This window comes from Neopsephotus bourkii, unplaced genomic scaffold, assembly GCF_033783945.1.
Source record: "Neopsephotus bourkii isolate Nb327-2 ecotype Australia unplaced genomic scaffold, CSIRO-AGI_Nbou_v1 NB_1350, whole genome shotgun sequence".
NCBI classification, from domain to species: Eukaryota; Metazoa; Chordata; class Aves; order Psittaciformes; family Psittacidae; genus Neopsephotus; species Neopsephotus bourkii.
The window spans coordinates 545569-565221 of record NW_026901829.1 but is presented as its reverse complement, the minus strand read 5'-3'; the positions used below and the strand labels follow the sequence as shown (position 1 = coordinate 565221).

The window sequence follows — 19653 nt, the reverse complement described above, 5'->3', positions numbered from 1 at the left end:
CCTCCATCAGGCTTTTATATGTTTGGTAAGAGGAGTCGTTTGATTTATTCCTGTAGCCAGAAATTTCAGTGTTTCCTTATGACAGCAATTTACACGTCCCATCAGATTTTTACGTATACTTTTGAAGTGGTGGTCCAGTGCATTCAAACACACCACTTCCCTTTCTTTAACCCATCCACACAGACTGTCTGCCAGATGAAATAAGAAGTTCACACCTTTGCCTTCTTCCCCACCTGACATCGAACTGATGGCTGAGACCAGCAAGCACTATTATGCAAGGCTGATGCCCATATCCACCTAAGCAAGTGAGGGCCGTAACTGCCAGCAGCGCTGCATTGGATTGTGTAAAATACACAGGCAGCAGGTTGCTTTCCAAAACCAGCACATATTCACCTGACAGCACAACCTCTAAAGGGACAAGGATGAGAAACCCAGGTGATGGCGCTTCATGCATCTGCGCAACAGCTGTTCCAAAATATCCTCCAAAATCTTAGTGGGGAGGAAGGTTGATAAAAAACCCTGAATTTTTTTTTTCTCTCTGGTAAGCTAGTAACTGAGCAAAATATTTCAAATTCTGAAATTTCCACTTCTAGTGGAATAAAGGAGAGTGTGGATAAATTAAAAATGGCCAGTCTTCTTCAACCTGACCCTTTATGGTAACTCAGTTTTCAACTTCTGTAGAAGACAGAAAACACAGCCAAGAGATTACTGTATAAGGCCGTACTTGCTTACTGAGAAAGCTTGCATATGCAAGGATTTAGGTAAGAAATGTTTTCCCAAGAGAGGTCCTACTTTAGGATCACAATTCCAGAAAGCACTGACCATGCTGGTGTCAAAGGAGGCAAATCATCAATGAGCAAGGTGGAAAAAAAACTTTAACAATCTGCTGTAAGTGCAGCACAAAGCCAAAAAGGAGTGTAATAGGTTTCTTTCCATTTTTTGATCATGCATGAAATGAGCTATGTCATAACCAAAACCACACATCATAAACAGAAAAAACAGGCAATTTCCAAACTGTCCACATTTCTGTTGGAATATTTGGGACTCAAACCATCTTCAAAGATCTGTCAGTAGTTCCTTTTTCCTTAGTCATAGCAGTGTCACAAAAAAAAAAGTTAACAATGATTTAAGAGAAACATGAGAGAATATTTAAAGCTTAAAAAGAAGCTGAGGTAAGCAGGGGGAGACTGAGAAGCCCATGCAGAAATTGACTATATTCTCACTTATTCAAGAAACTCATGTTTAAGTATTCCAGCTCTTCCTGTCATCACTTCTTTTGGCCAAACTATGAATAAACATGAGGAAAAGATAATCAATCATACTCCTTGGATTTAAATTGTCCAAAAGAAGAAGCAGCTCTCAGAAGTGTTCTTGTATTCTCAAGTGTTTCTAGTGGCTCACGAAACTCCTTGTTGGGGAAACATCAGAGAACCAGAACCAGCCTTGCTTCCCACACTGCCCATTTGTGAATTCTTTCCTATTACTAGAGTGAAGCACTGCAAAGCAGCTTGACCTACTGGGGTAGACTGTGGTTAAAAGGAGTCACTGGACTTTGAACTCAAAATTTCTCTTTTCCAAAAAAGAGATACAAAGATTCCTGTGTTGACCTCATGAGGGAGGCTGACTCCACAGGGGAAGGGGCAGGGAACAAAGCTTTTCATAAATACAGACTCTTTCCCGGTCTTCAGATGTCTTGTAGTGATCCCTCCTGAAATCAGGATTAGATTAATAATGTCCAAGAAGGAAAACCCCTTCTGGTTTCATACACACACGTAAACTGCATAACATGTTGCATAACATACTGAATTCTTAAAATACTGTGTAAGATAATCCTCAGAATGATAGTTTTCTCTCAGTTTGTGGAAATCATTTTGTTAGTAGTGTAACTCCAGTGAACAGTTATGCCAATACATTTGTGGTTTAAAAAAACTAAAAATGGTTACCAAAACCTAAAATAGATTGTTAAATTAAACTATCAGCATATAATATTATTTAGAAGCTCAGAAGAAACCCTTGGGGAAGGGGAGAGAATTTGATGCTAAAGATACCATCTGCAAAGCAAACCTCTTTACAACATGTAAAAGTTAAGGAACAAAACAGAAATGCCACCATCAAATAAAAGTACAAATATTTCAAAATTTAGTAGTTACTTATTCCAGAAACCCAAAACCATGCTCAAAGTACAGGAGACAGCACAGTTTTCCACTCTTGATTCTATCAGACATTTACTGTGAAACTGCTTTTTGACCTACCTGTCTTACAAAGACAATTCAATGCTCTCATTTCTATGCAGATACAAATGAGGAGCTATTTCTGTTCAACCAAAGATCAGTCATATACTGTGTGAAGCAGAGGCTTCTTCTGTCAAGACCTCTACCACAGTTATCAATGAGAAAAGCATAGTCCTGGGAATAATAATTGTTAATTAGTAGCTGTTGAGGATCAGTCATGGCAGGAGGAGAAACAGAATGTGACTGAGGGTCCTGCAGAACAGTACCTTAATTTATTTTTCAAATTTATCAGAATTAAACTGACAGAAATAAGTAACCCTTTCTAAAGCTTATTTCCAAAGATACTACAGGACCTGGCCAAGAGTCTATTAAATACATTTTAAATTACTAAGGGTCTCTCAAAATCTTTCATTAATGAAAGTCTGAACAAGTAAGAGTTTCAAAAAAACTTCAGAGTTTTTTCTTTTTTGTAGCTTGATAAAGTTGTGGAGAAACAGAAAGAAACTCACAAACGAATGCTGGAACAACTTCTCATGGTAGAAAAATCACACAGACAGGCACTGTATGAACTAGAGGAAGAAAAGAGGAAGCACAGCAAATACATGGAAAAAAGTGATGAGTTCACGAACTTACTGGAACAAGAATGTAAAAGGTAAGGTTACCTACAATTTAATGTTACATCTAAGGGTCTGTGTGCTTTCTTATTCTGCATCCACTAAAAATCAGAAATATCTGCAGAGATGTATTTTGAGAGATCACTTTTTTTGTGAAAATATGACTAATCCTATGCAACAGTAGTGACTAATCTCTATCAGCAGGTGAGGTAGGTCAAACGGTTGGCAGATTCTTCAGTGCTGTGGCAGGATGACAGGTAGGTTGTACTACAGAGAATACAGGGGAATACGTAAATGTGCAGTTATAACCGACATAAAGCACGTGAACCCTTCAAGCATGCTTAAGAGTACATTATAGTATATAAGTAACAAAATATGAAACCAGTCTCTGATGGCAGAGGAAAAAGACATGAGGAAAAGTAAAAGGTGTTTAGACAAACCATAGAAATACAGAGAGAGGAAGCAAAGGCAGAGGATAACTTACAGAAAGCTTTGAAAATAAGTACATCATAAAGTTCTCATATCAGGACTGGCATAAAAACCATCAATCCAACTTTATTTTTTAAGTGTAACCTAAAAGTGACACAGCTTGTTCAGCACAGTGTGAGAGCTTCAATACCAATTCTCAGAAGGAGGATTAAGAAAAATTTGACATCATTTACTATCTTTAAAAAAGCCACTTTAACCTGTGGCTTCTCTGAATCTGCAGGAAAACTGAACACATCCTAAGGAGAATAAAAAAATATCTAACAACATTTCCTATTCCCTGGATAGATACCCCAGAAGATAGAATATTGTCTCAGTTTCCTTCTGCTTAGGAACAGATGGAAATGTTTGGGTGTGAGAACACCAAGCCTATTCTAAACTCACAGTATGCATAGATAATTCTTTCTCTGCTTCGCCTGTGTAACATCACGTTCCACGCATTTTGGCAGTGCTCACCCTTCGCTCTATACCTTTCTCCTGCAGGTCTATCAAAGATAGCACATATGCTTCCCACTGAGTACACTGCTGTATTTATGGCTTTTAATTAAAGAGGCTGGGGAAGAAAACCCTTTGCTTCTCAGAAAAATGTACACACATGCAGGCAAGCACAGGCACACACAGAGAAGAACATACAAAGCCCCCCATAAGGCATAGAACTGATTTTTTTTTTCCTTAAGAACTGTTTTATGAAACATCTATTAGGGAACAAAACCCGAGATAAATAGAAGTTTTCATCTCTGCAGTTCTTTTCTCAAAAACCACAAGACACTCATCTCTTAAGAGACAGAGCGAAACAACTACAGTTGCTAGAAGTGGCAAAATGTTGCATCAGACACCTGTGCTCACATAGCATGAAAAGCTGCACAGAAGAAAACACTAAGCGTCAGAGTCCCTGGATTTTTTTTTCTTGTGAAAACAGCGTAGAGACAGGATTAAACCTCTCTTCCCTGCCTCTCCTCCACATTCCCCAAGACTATAAAATATTTATCACTATCTGCAACATTTAATCTACCTGCCTAGAAAAGGGGGGGAAGGAAAGGAGGTGGGAATAGAGACCTTAGAGGACGTAGTAATAGATTTCAGATTAAGTCTCAATTTTTGTATTTTCTTTGGAGGATACATTTTATGTGGAAAACCTTAAGGGGGTGTGATGTCACGTGTTAAGTTGATTCCAAAACGTTTGCCAAGTAATGTTACCATCAAGAGCTCCACGCAATTGCCTGCTATAACAAGAAAGAAAGAACCAAGGGAAAAAAAACACACCAAAACAACCCCCAACCACAAAGAAAGACCAAACAAAATAAAACAACCTCACAACCAAAACACAGGCACTCAGCAAGTTAAGGCACAGCAACTTCTACATTAGGCTGCCTGACTTCACATTCACAACACACACAACAGCCCCCACCCCACCATACAAAAGGAATTGACCTTTTCTTCCATTTCAAAAACCTTAGCCCAATTCAAATCTTCTCAGGGTGTGAATTTTGCATTTGGATTAAGAACAAATGGAACTCTGCTAAAAGTTTCATACATGAAGCAGTGACAAATTAATTTTGCTTTCTTCCATTAAACAAAACAAAGAAACAAAACCCCCAAAAACCCCAAAAAGTCAGAAAAGCAGTATTTATCAATAAACTTTTCTTTTTTTTTCAGCCAAAAGCAGTATTCTCTTTTAAGTGTGGAATGATATATAGCAATCCCAACAATATTTCGGTTTCAAAGCAGAATCCTGAACTTCCTATTCAGTGAGTCAAAAAAGTGTCTTGCTTTTATGGAAGACCAAGGTTACAGCCAGTGTATGATAAACTTATTCTTTCGGAGTATAGAATGCATGCAAGCCAAACAAGGTATCTGAATAGTATGTGATTATGTGATCAAAATGAAAAATAAAAACTCAGATGCTGTGGCAGAGTGATGCTGAAGCACTGAAAACTACTCATGACAGCAAGAAGAAACTATCCATCAGCTCCAATTCTTACATATGACTCAATATATTTTCAAATAAGGCAGAGAGAAAGCATTTCCTTTTTTTACCTATGTGCTCAATAAAAACAGAACTGAAGAATTCTTAACTGAAAATTCTAGTGATGAACTAATTTATCTGATGATCCATGGTTTAAAAAAAGCTAGGCAAGCCTCTATAAGCCTTCCTCCTGCCATACATGACATTTCTCATTAAGAGTGTTACAAAAACATGTTTGAATCCTGCAAAATATCAGCAGCCTTCACTGACAGAAAAAACAACACCAAAACAAACCAACAAACTCTTAATCATTTGAGAATCCCTTTGACTTCACAGCGAAGTGAATACGGGAACTGGATTAGCATTTAATGTTAGCTCTTTAGGCATTTCAAGCATTTTTCTTGTTGCCAGCCAAAACTAATCCTCCATAGTCTTGCAGTAGTTGAAAGACAAATATTAATCTTCCAAACTGAAAAGAATCTCAGTACTTAGCAGCAGACATTTACCAGTAGAAGAATGGTAAAATCATGCTACTATCATTACATTTACTCATCTTCAGTCGTATGTACTTTTGAAACATGGAGCCACTGACTAACCTGTCAGATAAGGCACAGTTTTCTGGAGAAAAGGAGGCCAATGGACAATGACTGGATAAGGTTTCCCCTGCACTTCAACCTGAAGCATACCGTATGTGTGCAGATCAGACAGGAACAGAGAGACAAACCACATGTGCAAGGTAGTATACTAGCCCAAGACTAATAAAGCCTAGAAGAGAAAATTTTACTGTACTGCTGAAGCCTACAAAAATAGCAGCACCAAAACTCACAAGTACATAGAAAAACTTCAGAAGCTAGATACAGAGACTAAGATCACCCAAAGAACCAGAGCGTAAAAGCCATTGAGTTTGTTCAGAAGCTCTTGTATTTCATGGGGCTGGGATATAGAGGGCAGGATTAAGGACTAGAAAGAATACTTAGTTCAGAATCAAATGCAGATCCACTGTATCTTCCCTGAGGATGTACTCATTCATCCAAATATATTTATCCACAATCCATATTTTTGTTGTACAGTTAAACAATAAAAGCTGCTCGTTCAGAAAACATTTTACAAAGCTAAAATATGAAACTAGAAAGTTTTCCAGATATGCATGCTCCCAGTTTTAAAACACATGCCATATACATACAAGTATTTATGTGTTCACATATTACTCTCCACCCCACACATGCACAAAAAAAAACTTAAAAAAAAAAAAAAACAGCAGTAAAATGATCAGCACTTACACAGCCCTGTTCCCTTGCAAATCTCAAACAGTTTTACATGTTACTTAAGCACAGTTATTCTCCATTTTCTCAATACTGGAAGGAAATGAAGGTATGAGTGGAAGAAATAATTTACAGGTACCTGAGGGTTAAAAGGGAGGAAAGGAAGTAATCTCCCAATGTACAGGTGTGTCTCATCATCAGACTTTCTATATACTATATAGACTCTCAGCTATACAAAGGGTAAAGCTTTATTATGAAGATACACTAGTTAAATAAGGGAATGTTCAACAGAATAGGAAAAAATACAGCTGTTTGCTAATAAGCAATGTAAACAGATTTTCAAAGATAGTTATGATAAATGTTGCCCACAGAAATTCAAATGTTAGCACACAAATTTGCAGGTTGGTATAACAGCAACTAATAAGATCCTGAAGTTTCAGGATCATCTACTAAGATGAGGGGGTTTTTTCCATAGGGAGGAAAGCAATCATAAATTTTTACTTTAGCTCTGACTTCACACTCACAAAGGTCCTATGAAGAACCCAGTCCAAAGAAGAAAACACAACTGTTTACATATAAGATGATCCTAACATTTTCTAAAAGGAAATTTACTCCTTATGCTCTAAGCAGATGGAAAAAAGCTAAGCCAGCCAACCAAACTCTATTCCACTGTATCAGACATTTCTTCTTAAAACATAAAGGGCATTTTCATTTGAGGAGTTCACCAAGCATAAAAAAAAATATAAAAATGGAACCTAACCTGCAGAAGTCTCACAACTGTAGTCTTTATCATCTAACAAAACACTGCGCTTGTTGCTCCAACTGCTGCCCCTCATCAAGGTCAGCCAGTTAAGATTATAACCTGTTGAGTGTTACAGGTTAGAAGGGATCTCTGGAGGTCTCCAGCATAACCTGCTGAGTGTAGGGCTAACTTCACACTCAGGATCAGGTTGCTCAGACCCTTGCCCAGCTGACTACTAAAGATCCCCAAGGAACAGTGATTCTGCTGGCTACCAGGGCTCCTGAGGCAGTCTTTGCCACCCTCACCAGAAGACCCTTTCCCTCAGTTTTTCATGGTAAGCATCATTCTGGCTTGGCTTATGCCTCACATTCAACTGAAACTGCTCTCAAAAATATTTTTTTTTATCATTTCCACATCACCTGTTTGATCCCTCTATGTCTCTTCACTGGATGTACTCTCATTACTGCATTGAGGGTATGTATGGTTACTTGCTTACATTTACAGTCCACTTTCACCCTCTCTTGAAATGTTATTACATGAGCTAAACATCACACTAAAAATATACCAAAATCAAATCATATTATGTTATGAAAGTGCTCCAGTTCTGAGTAGATATGTGTTTTCATAAAACTGACTACTCTAGGTTGAGTGGTTTGGTTTTGCTGGGGGTTGTTTTTTATTGTTGGTTGGGGGGGGGTTGGAGGTTTTCTAAGTGTCAGATAAAAGTAACTGCTACACACAGTAGGTCAAATGAGCAATGCTTGAAAACAGGAAAAGGGCATCAAGGAGAAAAGGAACTATTTCAGCTAAAAGGTGGAGTGCTAGTATGTTGTCAACATAATACAGCTGTACTTGAATTCTAACACATTCACACATCTCAATAGCAATATACTGCATGCCCAGCTCTGGAAAGTTCAATATTCTGTAACAGTGGATATAGGTATAATTAGTATTGGCTGGTTTTATTAATGAAGCCAATTAATTATTGTAAGAAGCAGGATCTTTTCTGTATAGAAAGCTGTAAAGTAAAATAAACACTGTGAACTTACTTATACTACATGTGTTGCCATCAGTTTTTAATTTCATGCACACTGAACTATTGTTGTAGATTGCATTGTACTCAAATGCAGTCACTTCTTTTTAGCTTTCTGGCAATGAGTTATATATATTACATATGTTGGAGACTATGTCTTGCAAGTTGTGAAATGGATGCCAGATCTCTATACATTTGACCTTTTTCCATGGGTATCTAGTCTTCTGTAGGTGAATAAGAGAGACCCAACACAAGCAAAACATTAGCATTCTTATTCTGCATTACACCCCAATGGGACAGTCCCACTAATAACACCACAGAGGCACAGAGACAGGCTCAAGGAAGTGATGTACACAGATTAATTACCTCATACTTGTACATGGAAAACTATGTACCAATGCACTATGTAACTTTCAACAGATGTTGTGAAATCAAATCCCTGTCAAAATCCAAGGGTTCAAAGATATCTAGAACAGTTTCTGTGCATGAAGGAAGGTTAAAATACTTCATCTTAGAGCAAAGAAAGCAATAGAATCCAGGTTAAAAAAGAGGGATCAAAACCCCTAAATTATTAAATCATAGAATGGTTTGCGCTGGAACGAACCTTAAGATCATCTAGTTCCAATCCCCTGCCACGGGCAGGGATGCCTCACCCTAGACCATGTCACCCAAGGCTCTGTGAAAACTGGAACTGAACACTGCCAGGGATGGAGCATTTACCACTCTTTTGGGCAACCTGTTCCAGTGCCTCATCACCGTCATAGTAAAGAACTTTTTCCTTATATCTAACTTGAACTTCCCCTGTTTATCACTAGAATACCTGATGAATAATGTCACATTATGTTTTTTCAAAACAAAGATTAAAAATAAATACAAATAGAAACAGGGCTTCCAACTGTATTAACACAACTGAGTAATCCTGTAGATCCATGGTGCAATTCTAAATTATTCCACCTCCTGTAATTAGCAAGCAGATGCAAGATCTAGGTGATAACCATTTCTCATGCAACTCCTCTCACACTGGTGGAGTGACAGAGAGAAGTGAGGCTCATACTTCATTTTTTTAAATTCTGAGTACATAAAACATCTGTTCACAGCTTCAGGCACACTGTCACGATTACCAACCAATACTATCATTGCATACTTTGAGGCTTGAGAGAACATGCTGAAAAACCTTAGCCAAACAATATTCTCCTACACTGCTACCCTCTTTTCCCTCATGAGTGGGGAAAGCAATGGTCATTGCCTATTCCCTTCCTTTAAAAGGGCATAAAGTCTCCTTAAAGGCATGCTCATGGAAACTGCTCTGGTGATAGCTCTGGTCAGCAATTTTAACCATAGTGTCAGAGCTCAAAGGGAAAGATAATCTTTCTAAGCTGGCAAGTTTCAGTATATTTATAGCTCTTGTAAATCAACACCCATTCCATATACCCTTTTTGGAGTCTAACCAGTGACTAACACGGGCAATGAAGCACTAGCCAAATATGCTCATGGTGAGGTGCTGCTGTCAGTAATGGGGCACTTCCTCTAGTCACCAATTTACATTTCCAAATAAGACTGAGTGCACCACTCCCTGTACAGCACAGCACAGCATAACTAGTCTAATCATAAGCAACAACAGAAGCAAGACTACATCAAGACCTCTGACCAAAAAAAAAGACACAGGGCACTTCTGATTCACTGCAGGGTGGGGCTGTGAGAAACTGGCACAGAATTTTGTAACTGGAGTTTGAAAAGAAAACACAGAACATCAGACAGACAGAAAAAGCTACAAATCAGTCTCTGAAAGTTTGACACTATCATGATTTTCCAGAACAAACCACTGCTATGGGAAAAGTTATATTCCTGCTTGAATGTGGAGGAGGAGAAACCTCAATGAAGTTAAGATCTTTCTTGTAGCAGAAAAATTTAAGTGACTTACATGTGCTATAATTAGTTTCATATCTTAAGAACAGGGAAGAGAAAAAATGGCCATGAGAACTGAGAATGCAGACCACACATCAGTTATCAAGACCTGGGGTCTAAACCCATAACCAAGTTTCCCATGGCATACCATGAGCTTAAACGCATTTAAGCCCAGCTATAAAATTTCTGAGCATTATATACACATATGAAAGAAGTATCCATGGGAGACTGAAGCAGTTTAAGAAAAATTTCACAACCTTGGTCTCTCTGCTACAAAAGTAATTTTAAAAGGAGAATAAACAGGAAAAATCAGTATCATCAAGACAGTGAGCACACCACACACTCGTACAGAGCAAGTGTCTGAAGATCAGAAGTGTGAACACATTAGAAAAATATGTTTCATGTTTTAATCTTTGTGCTAAGAAGACTGGAAAAAAGCCTTGGAATATGTATAAATTCAGAAATAAAAGGTAAAGAGACATACAAACTTTGTTTTTTAAAATCTGTTTCAGACTCAGGGAGTGGAGGGGAGCCACGGGATGGGTGGAAGGCTTAGAGTAAGAAATGGGAGCAAGAGGAAGCTGAGAAAAGAAGAACCATCTAGAATCATAGAATCATAGAATAGTTAGGGTTAGAAAGGACCTTAAGATCATCTAGTTCCAACCCCCCTGCCATGGGCAGGGATACCTCACACTAAACCATGTCACCCAAGTCCCTGTCCACCCTGACCTTGAACACCGCCAGGGATGGAGCATTCACAGCTTCCCTGGGCAACCCATTCCAGTGCCTCACCACAATTACAGTAAAGAACTTCTTCCTTATATCCAATCTAAACTTCCCCTATTTAGGTTTTAACCCGCTACCCCCTGTCCTGTCACTGCAGTCCCTAATGAAGAGTCCCTCTCCACCTTCCCTATAGCCCCACTTTAGATACTGGAAGGCTGCTATGAAGTCTCCACGCAGCCTTCTCTTCTCCAGGCTGAACAGCCCCAACTTTCTCAGCCTATCTTCATATGGGAGGTAATCCAGTCCCCTGATCATCTTAATGGTCCTCCTCTGTTCCACCAGTTCCATGCCCTTTTTATGTTGAGAACACCAGAACTGCACACAATACTCCAAGTGAGGTCTCACGAGAGCAGAGTACAGGGGCAGGATCACCTCCTTCGACCTACTGGTCACACTCCTTTTGATGCAGCCCAGGATACGTATTGTGCGAGTGCACACTGCTGGCTCATATTCATTTTCTCATTGACCAACACCCTCAAGTCCTTCTCCGCAGGGCTGCTCTCAATCTCTTCTCTGCCCAGCCTGTAGCTGTGTCAGGGCTGTTCAGCCTGGAGAAGAGAAGGCTGCTTGGAGACCTCATAGCAGCCTTCCAGTATCTAAAGTGGGGCTATAGGGAAGGTGGAGAGGGACTCATCATTAGGGACTGTAGTGACAGGACAAGGGGTAATCGGTTAAAACTTAAACAGGGGAAGTTGGCGGGAGGCTTGGAATGTGATGATCTTAAGGTCCTTTCCAACCCTAACTATTCTATGATTCTATGATAAGTTTAGATTGGATATAAGGAAGAAGTTCTTTATTGTAATTGTGGTGAGGCACTGGAATGGGTTGCCCAGGGAAGCTGTGAATGCTCCATCCCTAATGGTGTTCAAGGCCAGGGTGGACAAGGACTTGGGTGACATGGTTTACTGTGAGGTGTCCCTGCCCATGGCAGGGGGGTTGGAACCAGATGATCTTAAGATCCTTTCCAACCCTAACTATTCTATGATTCTATGAATCCCTGTAGAGCTGTTCTATAAAAATTGTCATAAACAAAATTACACTTCGTTATTAATTTAAAAACTATTTCTCTTTAACAACTCAATACAGTCCTTCCAGATAGGATTGTTACTCTATTGAAAGATTTCCAGGTACTTGGCTAAGACTGAAAAAGAACCCTAAGGGACACATTTTGCCCATAGACACAGCTGAGGTCATTGGCAGATAAAACCCTAAGATGAAAGTTTGAGTGGTCTGCAGCAAGATCTGCTCCTTAAGGACAACTCTGAGTGGAGAACTGCTCACTCCCCTTCCAAGGTAGGTCTCAACTGAACACCCCTTGAGATGAAAAGCCCAACACATCAACACCTCTGAGGCATGACTTGAAGCAACTCCAAAGACTGAGCAGAGAGACCTAACCAGTGCCCGTAACCTTCCACAGAAAAGTCTGTGCCGGGGAACTGAATGAGTAAAAGCTAGAGCTCATACAGACATACTGACAACAGAAGGCTCCAGCACTAAAGGCTCTTGAATCACCACTTGATCATCAACAGCATTAATATCCAAGCAGAAAAAAAAACCAAAACAACCAAAACAAGAGTTGTGATGGGGTCATCATGGTGAGGATACTTAAAAGGGCGACGGGAAGCATATTACCATAGAAGTTTTATTCCCCCCAAAATAGGAAATTAAAAGTCCCAGAGGAGCAGTTACACTGAAAATAGCCAGGCAGCTGAGTTATGTCTGTCAAATTTGGCCTACCATCAGTTACCTTCTCCCAGACTCCACCTTTGCCAAGAGTGCTGGAGAAGAGAAGCTCACTGAATCCAGAAACATGGTTGTTTTCAAATGTGCCTATGAGCTTAACAAGATATACTTTGCACAGGTCTGCTCTCATTCTCTGCCCAACATACTCTTAGCAGCACCAAATTATGGCACTGCAAAAGAAAATCACTGATACTGCTCTTTGGAACAATGCCTTATTTAGTTCCTTGCCAATACCTTTCAAGTCACACATTTTACTTGAAATTATGACAGCTGATTAAAAACCTGAAACTTGCACAGAGCTCTTCACTTTTAAAACCAGTCTTGCCTCTTTAACACAACTGGGAAATTCCATAGCCTCAGCACTTTCATTCAAGGTATCTTCAAGGCTCTGGGGAAAGACATGCCCCACAGACATTACCAGGGTATAGGTAACAAATCAGGCTTTTTTCTTGAACTATCCTTCCGTTTCAGTTAACTATAATTGTTACCATCTCACTTGCATTTCCTATGTTAGCCTCCTTCCTCCTCATAACATGGGGAAAAAAATGAAAAAAAGCAGACAATCCTGTGGAAAAGTAAATAAAACCCAGCAGAAATGGAGACCATGCACCCTCCTCTCTCTTCAATTTGATTTGTATGCCAAGAACGCTAGGGTTATCAAAAACTTCTTAGCACTGTAAACCTTATTCTGACATATAAATTTATGACTACCAAGATGACTTCTAGGAAAGTTCAGATCCAACAATTTGCATTTATATCATCAGGAAATTGGGACATTGTTTAATCAAATGTTTAGACAAGATTTCACATGCTTCTCATTTGAAAATTTTATCCTGCATCCAACTGGGGAACTGAGAAGCAACACACATTTCCTAAAATCTTAAAATTCTCCCTTTTCTTCAATAGTTTTGCCAGCTAAACTCTGGATGTCTTGCATTCTGTCAGACAGAAGAATGAGTCAGTCTGTCCCTAACTGGCCTTCTAAAAAGGAAACTGAGAAGTTTGATGACATATTTGGATAAACACACTCCCTGGATAAAGTTACTTAACTTTTTATATCTCTTTAAGTTTGCTATAAACCTTCAAAATCCTTACAGAGTAAATTTAGGCATAGCCAATAAAAACTACAGATTATAAATAAACTTAATGAAAGCAGCTATATTAAAACTGAAAAGACCTCATAAACATGCTCATCAAGGCTTCATCATTGTAATACAGCACCACATCCATAAATCCACGTTATTAATTGCTAGGCATCCACATTCTTATTGACATATCAGCCCTATATAGATCATCTTTGGTTTAGAATCCAGTTTTCTCATGAACACCATTTAACAGCCAACACTGTAGCTCTGATGAAAGGAGCAACAAATCAACCCAGAGTTTATACAGTTTAACTCTCCTGGGAAGACAGTGAAGACTATTATGGTCTGTATGTTCTTTAGGTCTCTCTAAGTGTCTTTTTTGGCCAGAAAATAAATGATTATGGAAATACACAGTATTGAACCTACATAAGGCACAAATACTGAGATGATTTACCCGCCTAAGCCCTCAGTTTACTACAGGGTAAGAAGGTTTAAAATACCATTTTGGAAAGCGTTATTTCTTTCAATAGTGAACATCTAACGAACAGTGTTTTATTAAAGGAATGTGCCTTACAGATTCAAGATCCTGACCTCTGAATTCCTATTTTCTTTAGCTCTGTATTAACTTCAGATGCAAAGAAAGATAAGACACTCCAAATAGAGCTTTTACTAATTTCATAAAACAAAACATTTATTTTACCTGATTTATACATCAGGCTGTTTTCCATACGTGCTTATAAGCATTATTAAATTTCAAGATTAGTCTGATCTAAATTTCTTGTCTGTAATCAAACTTAAAATTAAGCTACTATCATATCACCTCAGATTTCACTCCAGCATTTCATTAAAGTGTGCTGTTTAACGTTTACATATGCAAAGATCTGAGTCCCCATACAGCATACAAAAATTTGCCCTCAGGTATTCTAATTATTAAATGTAGTTAGGTAGTTGGGTTTATGATACACAGGAGGCAGCCAGAACATTTCTTGGAAGAAACTGAGAAGGTAACTTCACGATAAAAATAACAACATATGAAGGAATTTGCAAAGTGCTTGGAGGCAAAATTAGTTTTTTTAGACACCTGACTACAAGACTGTCTCCATGGTTACATCTTTAAAATGATCCTAAGCAGTTTCAGGCAATAAAGTAACATTTCAGTAAGCAGTTGAGAAAACTATGCAGGAAGAAAGGGTTCAGACTTTATTAGACTGTGGAAAGACTTTTGGAATAGGATGCACAAACTTCACCTAAAATAAAACAAAAATAGGCTGCTGGTATTTAAGTTTAAAATGAAGATGACTATGTAAAAAGATCAGAAAGTTGGCAGGTGTAAAACCATACACAGACCAAGATGACACATCAATTAGGGATGCAATCATTAAAACCCTGTATTCTTGGAAATAATGCATTAAAGTAATGAACAAAGTTTGACATACAATAACAAAGCTTGAAGAACAAGGGTGCAAGAGCTCCTACACAAATGCAAGTCCAAGAATCCAACATAAAAACTAACTGGTTTTAGATGCAAACATGGACAAAGTGTGCTTCTCAAAGTGTACAAGAAGAAAACATTCTGAGGAATATAATTATACTTTTGATAAAATATTTAGATCAGAATGAACTAATGCTGATGTAGCAGCTGTAACGAAAAATGATGTACAGCTGTAACCAACAAAAGAGGAGCAGAAAAGTGGCGTAAAATAAGATAAATATATTTTACTCTGTAAAAGAATATCCAAATTTTCTGTGAGTTGAACCTCATATAGAAAGACATAATCACATAAATGCTCAACTACTGACCATCAATCCAAAATAATGACACTTAGCACACACTGTTGAGAGGTAGGAATGACAGAAATAAGGGGAATATGCAGTTATTTTTACATGCTGGATAAATGTCACACTAGGGTATAACAGAGAATGGCTATTTAAATATTTGAACTTTTTTGTAAAGCATCAGATCATGAACTTTATTAGTAGGAGCAAGTTACAGCTTTTGTTTCAACGAGAGCCATGAACTAGTCCACATTATAAATACTGAAAAGCCTGAGTAAGTTCTCAAATTCAACCTGTTCGAGGTAAGAGGGGAGAAAACAAAAAAAAAAAAACCCACAACCCTACAGTATCTAGCTTTAAGTGGGATAAACACATAACACTAATGGAAACTTAATTAAACAGAGTATCTAAAAGAATAAATCACTTGAAGGCAACACAAACAACAACACCGACAAAGCAGATTTCATGTAAATGTGTATCAGCAAATCAAAAGCAACTAAAATACTCTACCAAAGCCAACAACAGAGTAACGTAATTTAAATACAAAGACACCTTAAAAGGGAAAATATGTGCAAAGAAAGATAACATACAAGAAATAGAAATGCTGGTATGCTAAAATCCATCCATTAAAAGTGGCAAGTCTGCATCCTACTCAAATTGCTGAACATGGAATTTATCTGGACATCCTTCTTATCACTGAGGCATAACATTAATTTTGGTTCATCTGACACAACCTTAGTTCTTTTCCATTTGCATTTTTCCCTAAGTGACAGCATCAGATTCCACTGTTTGGAAGCCAAGGAGGTTTTCACATTAGACTCTTCTTTATATATAAAGAGTCCAGAAAGCAATGCGAAGCTGAACTGATAATAGAAGAAGTTTTAGACCAAATTTGTACAATACAAAACAACAATCTTACTAGCACCTTACCAGGACTAAATGGTATTTAAGTGTTCAAAAAGAACTTATATGAGAAGCTGATTAACTATTAGCTCGTGGGTAATTCCTCCTAGAGCCAGAGAAATATGAGGCAGCACTAGCTTTTAAGTAGAGATTCTAGGAATAACTCACAGAAAAATTAGGACCAATTCATTTGATTCACCAATTAGAAGAAACCATAGTAAAGCAGAGAACTGTCAGATATGAGGCAAACGTGAAACAATCCAGCCAGTTGAGAGCAAAGCAGAATCATGTGCCAAGTCTGCTCCCCTTCTCCATCTGTCCTTATATTGAGTTCTTTGCCCTTCTATCCTCCTGTTAATCCTGGTATCTGCAATGAAGCAAGACAAACTGAGCTCACAGCATTTACCCCTTTCCCAGCATGAGCATGTTTTTCATGCACTTTGACGTGAAAAAAAAAAACCAAAACAACTCAAGGGTCTGACTAGTTGCTTGGAATTGTCTGAAATTCTTTACAAAAGCCAATTTTTAACCGAGTTTCTTATGGCTGTGTGCCTATCCATCATCATCCCATTTTCTCATCCCTCAGCTAATTCCAAACAAAATGCAAGATAGATGCAAAGACCTCTAAATTATTAAATACCTACAGGGTTCTTGAAAACAGGTATCTTTTACTGTCCAGGATATTAAGCAAGAGTCCAGTTTGACCCTGACAAAAGTACATTTCAGGAAAACTTTGTGTTCATCCTAATGGGGGAAAAGCCTAGTAGCTTGCACATTATTGGCCACTAAAAAGTCCAGCCATGAAACAAACTTTCATAATTCATTTTGTTTCACTATACAAACAGATTTTTACCCCAGCAAATAACCCTGTTTTGACAAACCATATGGAAACAGCTACCTATTATTACTGCGCCCAAATGAAGTCAGAATCATGATTTGCCATTGCAAAAGCTGAATATTTGGAGAGTCAGAGAACATCACAACCTTTACCTTTTTCTTTTTTCCTTCTTAAAATCAAAGAATGAGCTTACAGGAACCCATGCAGAAGTCCGAAAATACCTACAATAAAAAATTTAGTCAAATTTTCAAGAAATAAGTACTAGCATGTGGGGTCATTGTTTCAAAAGAGGTCAAGCATGCAAGCCTTCAGCCCCTCAGAGAACTGTAGCCAGACTTCCCAATGCATTTGGGCATGCAGCAGTTTGTAACAACAACAGGGAGAAGAATGAAGATGCTGAATACACTGGCACAGCTAGGTTTTTAAAAAATTATTCCAAATAAAGTAGTGCTCTCCTACCTCCAACAAAAGAGGGAGAGGCTGTTTTTCTTTAAGAGAAAAATGCTAAAAATATCTTCAATTTCAGCTATCTTAAAAAAAGCTGGAGAACATGTCACACAGTATCACAGTACACTAGAGACTGGAAGGGACCTCAAAAGATCATCTAGTCCAATCCCCCTGCCGGAGCAGGAACACCTAGATAAGGTTACACAGGAACTTGTCCAGGCAGGTTTTGAATGTCTCCAGAGAAGGAGACTCCACAACCTCCCTGGGCAGCCTGTTCCAGTGTTCTGTCACCCTCACTGAGAAGAAGTTTCTTCTCAAGTTTAAGTGGAACCTTTTGTGTTCCAGTTTGTACCCATTGCCCCTTGTCCTATCATTGTTTGCCACTGAGAAGAGCCTGGCTCCATCCTCATGACACTCCCCCTTTATATATTTATATACACTAATAAGGTCACCCCTCAATCTCCTCGTCTCCAAACTATAGAGACCCAGCTCCCTCAGTCTTTCCTCATAAGGGAGATGCTCCACTCCCTTAATGATCTTAGTTGCCCTGCGCTGGACTCTCTCCAGCAGGTCCCTGTCCTTCTTAAACTGCGGGGCCCAGAACTGGACACAATATTCCAGATGCGGTCTCACCAGGGCAGAGTAGAGGGGAAGGAGGACCTCTCTCGACCTACTAACCACCCCCCTTCTAATACACCCCAGGATGCCATTGGCCTTCTTGGCCACAAGGGCACAGTGTTGGCTCATGGTCATCCTGTCGTCCACTAGGACCCCCAGGTCCCTCTCTCCTACACTGCTCTCTAACAGGTGGTTCCCCAACCTATACTGGAACCTGGGGTTGTTCCTGCCCAGATGCAGGACTCTACACTTTCCCTTGTTATATCTCATCAAGTTATTCCCCGCCCAACTCTCCAGCCTGTCCAGGTCTCACTGGATGGCAGCACAGCCTTCTGGCGTGTCGGCCACCCCTCCCAGCTTAGTGTCATCAGCAAACTTGCTGATAGTACACTCAATTCCCTCATCTAAATCATTGATGAATATATTCAATAATACTGGTCCCAGTACTGACCCTTGAGGCACTCCACTAGATACAGGCCTCCAACTAGACTCCGCCCCATAGACTACAACTCTCTGGCTTCTCTCCTTCAGCCAGTTCACAGTCCACCTCACTACCCGATCATCCAGACCACACTTCCTCAATTTAGCTGCAAGGATGCTGTAGGAGACTGTGTCAAATGCTTTGCTGAAGTCAAGGTAGACCACATCCACCGCTCTACCATCATCCATCCACCGTGTTATTTCCTCATAAAAGGCTATGAGATTGGTCAAGCATGACTTCCCCTTGGTGAAGCCATGTTGACTGCCCCTCATAACCCTCTTATCCTTGATATGCCTTAAGATGGCACCAAGGATAAGGTGTTCCATCACTTCCCCAGGGATGGAGGTGAGGCTGACCGGTCTATAGTTACCCGGGTCCTCCTTCTTGCCCTTTTTGAAGACAGGAGTGACATTTGCTTTCCTCCAGTCCTCAGGCACCTCTCCCGTTTCCCAAGACTTGGTAAAGAGGATGGAGAGCGGTCTAGCAATGGCCTCCGCCAGTTCCCTCAGCACCCGCGGGTGCATCCCATCTGGACCCATGGATTTATGGATGTCCAGATTGCTCAACTGGTCTCTAACCCATTCCTCATCGACTAAGGGAAACCACTCCGTTGACCCGACTTCATCTGAGGTCTCAGCGGTACAGGGTTCTTCAGGACTGCCTCCGGCAGGGTAGACAGAGACAAAGAAGGCATTCAGTAACTCTGCCATCTCTGTATCTTCTGTCACCAGGGCACC

At 39.4% G+C, this 19653-nt stretch overlaps 2 protein-coding genes across 9 annotated transcripts in view; one reads left to right on the top strand and one right to left on the bottom strand.

Moving 5' to 3' along the window:
• The window catches only part of CMSS1 (cms1 ribosomal small subunit homolog), a 242367-nt gene that overhangs the window by 160761 nt on the left and 61953 nt on the right, over positions 1–19653 (bottom strand). The gene's annotated exons all lie outside the window — the stretch shown is intronic.
• The window catches only part of FILIP1L (filamin A interacting protein 1 like), a 162217-nt gene that overhangs the window by 84126 nt on the left and 58438 nt on the right, over positions 1–19653 (top strand). For all 7 annotated transcript variants that reach the window (XM_061366577.1, XM_061366573.1, XM_061366572.1 and 4 more), the window contains one exon: positions 2705–2883. In XM_061366577.1, the coding sequence (XP_061222561.1) occupies positions 2705–2883 (179 nt within the window). The remainder of the gene's footprint in view (positions 1–2704; positions 2884–19653) is intronic.